The 6,000-nt window shown below is 44.2% G+C and overlaps 1 protein-coding gene across 2 annotated transcripts in view; it reads left to right on the top strand.

The window, feature by feature from the left end:
* The first annotated feature begins 4,306 nt into the window (after positions 1–4,306).
* Positions 4,307–6,000, top strand: part of igsf21a (immunoglobin superfamily, member 21a) — a 101,598-nt gene continuing 99,904 nt past the window's right edge. For both annotated transcript variants that reach the window (XM_085924180.1, XM_085924179.1), the window contains exon 1: positions 4,307–4,488. In XM_085924180.1, coding sequence (XP_085780306.1) covers positions 4,431–4,488 — 58 coding nt within the window. In that variant the 5' untranslated portion in view covers positions 4,307–4,430. The remainder of the gene's footprint in view (positions 4,489–6,000) is intronic.

Genomic DNA, 6,000 nt, shown 5'->3' with positions numbered 1-6,000 from the left:
CCACGTTTTCACCGGGACCACCTTGCCGACATGTGGGTCAAACGAGAATATCTCAATATACCATTATGCACTCGATTGAAGTCCACCGGTCGGCTTTTGTCCCGTTGTGCAGGATATTGCTTTTAATCCCAGACCTCACTGGGACATGTGTGAGTGTTGAACCCAGCTAACCAGCGCCCAAACACAAGCCCCCCTCCCCCATGCATAATATCCATGCACTTCTGCTTCTGATAGATATGTCTTGTAATCTCTTTGAAAATGAGCATTTGCAACATGTAAGAATCTCAAAGCTGCGGGCCTCAAGAAAGCCACTGAGAAAATGACTCACCGAAAAAACAACCATGCTTTTATTGTAGGTTTAACACCAATTGGTAGTAATTTCTTTGAAAGCAGTTACGTAAACATTTGTGACCTAAAACAACCATTTTCTCTACAATCACATTCTGAAGACGATCCTCAGACATCCAAATTGTTTTACATTTAATCAAATCAATCACGATGGACCAGGCAAAATCTCAAATGACCATCGCTCTGTTTGAATGCGGGGGGAATAATTCTCAAACGTTTCGAGTAGATCAATGTGAAATTGGAAGTGGCTGGCAGCAGAAAGCTGATTGAATAGGAAAATCAGCTCCAAACTGATCATTTTGTAAACCCGTGAGAATCTTGCTTTGATATAGGCTGATATAAATAATAGGGAGCCGTGCGGGGTCAAATCACGCATCCGTGTTGGCAGAGTCTCTTTTGTTTTAGCCCCCCTCCTCCTCTTTATTTAACTGCTCACCCCCCCCTCTCTGTACAGTTGTGCTGAACTCTCCATTGCCGATTGTTTGACTTTTTGGGGCAAAAGCGGCATTCACAGATGCTCGTCACATCATTTTCTTTTTGCTGGTGTCCTATTAAAATATTTCTCGCCGGCCAAATGAAAGCCATTTAGATGGCCTAACTAGGAGAATTAGAAGAGGCTCCGACTGTACATGAGAAATTAAACGTCTTTAGATTGCGAGGAGGTCATTTGCATTCTCTGCAGAAGACACATTGACATTGATATTCCGAGCGACGCAGCTGCCGATAAGAGCCAATTCCAATGCTGCACATTTGTCTAGTAATTCACTCAGAGCCGTCCGTGGCTTCTTCGACGCTTGTGGAGTGCATTGAAAAGAGACGCACGCGGCAACGTGCTGACGTCACACACATCACTCACACTAGCAAAATGCTCTCTTCTGCACCACTTATAGAAATTACTGAAAGGCTTTTATGCACTCTGGTCAAAAATAGCCCAGGTTGGGTTAAAAAGATGGACGGGCCCTCTACTCAGGTCTTTTTGACCATTTTTTGGGGGGTTGTGTTAATGGAACAATCCAATTTGACACAATAAGCCTTAGGAATAGTCTTGGTTCCTGTAAAGATGACCATTTTTTTCTTCCCTTACAAAAAATTAGAGGACATTATGCTGTCATTTCTTTTTTACATAATGTCTTTTCTCTACAGTTTTTAGGGGTGTCAATCAGCAATATGAGTGGAAAGCTCTCTCCCACAAACTCAAAATGTTTGGGACGACCCATTCTACAAAGTAGCGAAATCCCCGTGGAGCAGCCATAAATGCATGACTCGACAGTCCAAGGACAAACCTATGATGACAAAAAAGACAAAGTTGTGCGACATGTCCTTTCCTCAGATCAAAAAATAAAAAAGCCAGCGGCTATTCCAAGTTTATTGATTGGTGCTCACGGTGGAGGAGGAAGTGCACGGAAGCCATTTCTGCCACGGCGGCATGTACGGGTCCGTTACCCCAGAAAATTGCTGTTGACACTACCCACCGGGGACATGAGACGGCACGTTAGTTCAGAGCGACCCCGACCAATTGGCGAGGGGAGGGCGGGTCACGTGGGAGTCCTTTGGGCCACGGCGGTTCTTGTTGGTGCCAATACACCCGTGCATCAAACAGCCGCTGCCTCCGGTGGGATTCACTTCTTGTTGACAAGCTTCCAATGGCTAAAGTGGCTGAAAACAGCATTTGGTAGGGGGGTTAGGGTTGATGTGTAGTTGAAGGTCTCTTTGGGTCACACCTTTGTCAATCAATACATCTTTATTCCCTTGATATATTGACTGAGCTTCCCTAAGAATGGAAATCCAATGGCTTCATTCGTTCGTCTTCATACCTCAGATGCAGAAATTGGATTTTGCGAGCAGATAGCCGACTCGATACCTCATTACCTTGACAGTTTCGAGAAATGCGTCAATTGCAAAATAGAGGAACAAACATTACTCGCCTGGGTGTTGCTACAGTGGATTGATTGTGCTTTGAAATCTTCTCTATGACAATGTATTGACTGTAGGTTGATTTAAAAACACCGTATAGAAACCAAGGTCAAAAGAACCAAGACTGGAAGGACGTGAGCTTTCCAAAAGATTTCTTTTGACACTTATTTTAGCATTTTTTTTAATTTAATTGCATGCTAAAGAATGTTTCAGCGCATATATTTTTCACATTCAATCGACAAAATTTGTCGATGGTCATTTTTCCTTCTCGTGAAAACTAACTGCCAAGATACCAAAATGGAGAGAATTTGGAGATGACAGCACTGCCTGTGGCGCCTCACTTCATTCTGTTCAGGACCACAAAATAACGTCTGAGTTCAGCTTCAACATCAACTGCCTCGTTTCCAAAAAAAAAAAAAAAAAAAAGGCAGCAGAAGAGGTTCCCAGAAAAACAGCATCAAGTGCAAGCCTATCACTCCAATCGGTGTGGTTGACGTAAAAAGAACACCTCCAAATTGTTTGTGATTTTCATTTAAAATTCAAATTCTCTGGCAACATGTTCAGGCAGTTGGTCTTGAATTAATCACCCGCCTGCCACATTTTTATTCATTGTGTTTCGAAGATTGGAGGTCATTCTAATCCGGGATGGCGTCCGACCGCTGCTTACAATTCCATTCATTTGAGACTCTTTTGCCATTGGATGGGCGTGTCCTCGACCTGGAGCGTCACAGCTGCAAGCCAGCCTCATACAACTAATTGGTCACATATGTAAATGTCAGAGGTTTTTCTTGGAAATACGGACAGGTGGCATTTGCAAACGTGAGTGGCATTCACTTGACAATCTTTGCCGCACAGCCTTTCACACTTGATTGCGCATTACAGGAAGTGTTACTTGGAGCCAAAGAGGTTTGTCGCATGAGGTCAGCTTGGCGGCATTTCTTGGAGGTTCTGGCATGGTGAAAGCAACATCGGACCATTAGTGACACATGCTCTCCCAGCACCATTTCTATTGTGCTGTCACCAAGACGACTAAAACATGTGAGGTACTGCAGATTATTTGTGGGGCTTTATGAAACACATACATCTGTTGCAGCAGGTAATCACTCTGTAAAGCGCTTTGTTGCAGCTACAGCTGTTATGAAAGCAAGATTCATAGAAAGTGTTGTGTATAATTAATTATACAGTTATCCCTCACTACATCGCGGATTTTTTTTCCAAATAAAAAAAATTCAAAACTCAAAATAAAACTTCTAAATTGATTGAATTGATTGAATTTATGGCAAAAAACGCGCAAGGCCAAATACTTACTTGCCTTTTACATTTACAAAATTTTAAATATGCAAAATATGTTGTACGTATATTTAAATGATGCTGCGTTGTTGCCGTTTTGGTTTTGTCCCCTTCAGGCAACACTAAATCGTCTTAATGGACAAAATTAGAACGGGTCCAATCCAGGCTGGCGATTACCAACGCAAATGTGAGAAATAAAAGGGAAACGATGGTGCGTCTGTGTGAAGGGGCAGAGAAGGAGCGGTAGGAGGAGGAGGAGCGGGATGGAGAGGAGGAGGGTTGGGATGAGAGCGAGAGAGAGAGAGAGAGAGAGAGAGCGAGAGAGAGAGAGAGAGAGAGAGAGAGAGCGAGAGAGAGAGAGAGAGAGAGAGAGAGAGAGAGAGAGAGAGAGAGAGAGAGAGAGAGAGAGAGAGAGAGAGAGAGAGAGAGAGCGAGAGAGAGAGAGAGAGAGAGAGAGAGAGAGCGAGAGAGAGAGAGAGAGAGAAAGAGAGAGAGAGCGGCTGTTCCATCCGAACCTCTTGGGTTGTCACTGCTGCGCGGCTGCGCTCGCCTCGGCCGCCTTTTGTTTGAAGCGGACTCACACCGGGGACCACAACCAGTCTGACACCCTTCTTTTTGTGCCCCTCCCTCTCTTTTCTGTCGTTTTGCCCCTCCTCCCCGTGACACCGTGCATGCTCGCATCCGTGCGCAACTTGTGCGCGCTCTCATCCGCCTGCCTGCCTGCCTGCACTTGGACTTGCATCATGACCATTAGTTCGAGTTCGGGGGCACCTTGCAGCCGCGTACCTCTGGAATGGTGGGCACTGCACGGCCGCGTCATCCTGGGGAGCATGTAAACGCCAGAGGAGTTTGGGATTTAACGCAACAAAGGAGCAACGATGAGCGTCTTCTCGCTGTGCTTGCTCCTGTGCGCGGATCTACTGGATTTAGCCGTGGGTAAGTGACAAGCCCCCCACGTTCCCCAACCCACACACATGGATGCATGCATTATAAAAAAATGCCGGTCCAAGCTGCACAAAAGCTTAACTGTGCACAAGTGGGGTGGGGGGTGGGGGGTATGGGGGGGGTTGGGGGGGGCACAGTCCAGGGGAGGGGTGGAGGTCAACTTTTCCGGACCCACCTAACTCCCTCTGCAGGTGCACTTGGGAAATTAAAAAATGTTGCAGCCTCACCTTATAGGCTAAAAAATGAGATGCAGTTCCAGCAATAAGAAAATCCCGAATTTGCAGTGTGGTGCTATGCAGCTCCCCCTTCCTGTCTGTCACCTTTCACTATCATGCATCTGTTTATGCCCCAAAATATTAAGGCATTTGCCTTACGGCAGATGGAGACGAATACATCATTTGAGTTGTATTTTTTTTTTTTTTTTATGGGGGCGAGGTTGCTGTAATTTATTACTGAGGCTTGTCATGGCAGTCAAGCAATGACGTTGGCATGAAGACTTTAGACATGAGCAGTAGCGCAAAGGCAAAACAGTCAGTGTTTTTTCTTAAAGATTTTTATTCACGAAAAGCTGTGGTAGGCTATATGCATAAAAGTATCTTTGTGCAGCACAAAAAGATCTACTTGTGTTGTCAAGACAAGCACAATAAGAATGCTGTGTGCGACTTGAATGACTTGACTGATATGAAGCGTTCTGACCTTTGTATCTTCGGAGGTTGTTCAAGTGACAGCGCATGAAATGATTTTTTGCATCACACAAGTGGCTGCATGATTGGAAAAAAAGCTTCAGGATTGAATGGCGACACTTTCTGTGCTCATTCCATCCAGCTCTGATTTCCGAGTTGTCACTTCACATGCTGGGCAAGAGAAAACACCCCACTGTGCCTCGTCCAGCGGTATTTTTGAATGATTGGTTGATTGATTGATATTGTGAACATAAACATTGCAAAATAAAGCTAAAAATTTAGAAAAAAAACAAAAAGTCTATTGTTATCATAGTTCAGAGCATTTTAAACTTATCTCGTCCCACCACCTTGTTTTCTATAGCATCCTATAGCAAAAGCAAAAAAACATGCTTCTGTTAATAATGGCTTATGAACAGTTAAACAAATGTATGAAAATAAACAAAACAACCAAGAGCCTTTTATAAATATATTCTGACAACACACACTGACAATTTGGGCCCAGTTTTGATGTTTTCTCCGAGGGGTGTGCATGCTCACTTTTGTTACCAGCAGTTTAGACATAATTGGCTGTGAGTTGAGTTCTTTTGAGGGGACACGACAATTTTTTACTGTTGCAAGGTTTGCACAGATTGCAAACCATCTCTTTACCATATTTTGTGATTTAGTTGTGCAGACGTGTTTCTGTTGTGATGTATCGGCACACTGGGGCTGTTTTCAGCCTGTGTTTTTTTTCTTTTTGTCCAATTGACTTTTTCAGCACGAGCCAAGTAGGCGTTATGATGAGGATTGATCTCAGCTCTTCCGCTGTAGGTCAAATGTT

This window comes from Syngnathus leptorhynchus, chromosome 11, assembly GCF_054491065.1.
Source record: "Syngnathus leptorhynchus isolate UIUO chromosome 11, UIUO_Slep, whole genome shotgun sequence".
Taxonomy (NCBI): domain Eukaryota; kingdom Metazoa; phylum Chordata; class Actinopteri; order Syngnathiformes; family Syngnathidae; genus Syngnathus; species Syngnathus leptorhynchus.
Note: the sequence above shows the minus strand (reverse complement) of the source record. Positions and strands in the feature narration are given on the sequence as shown.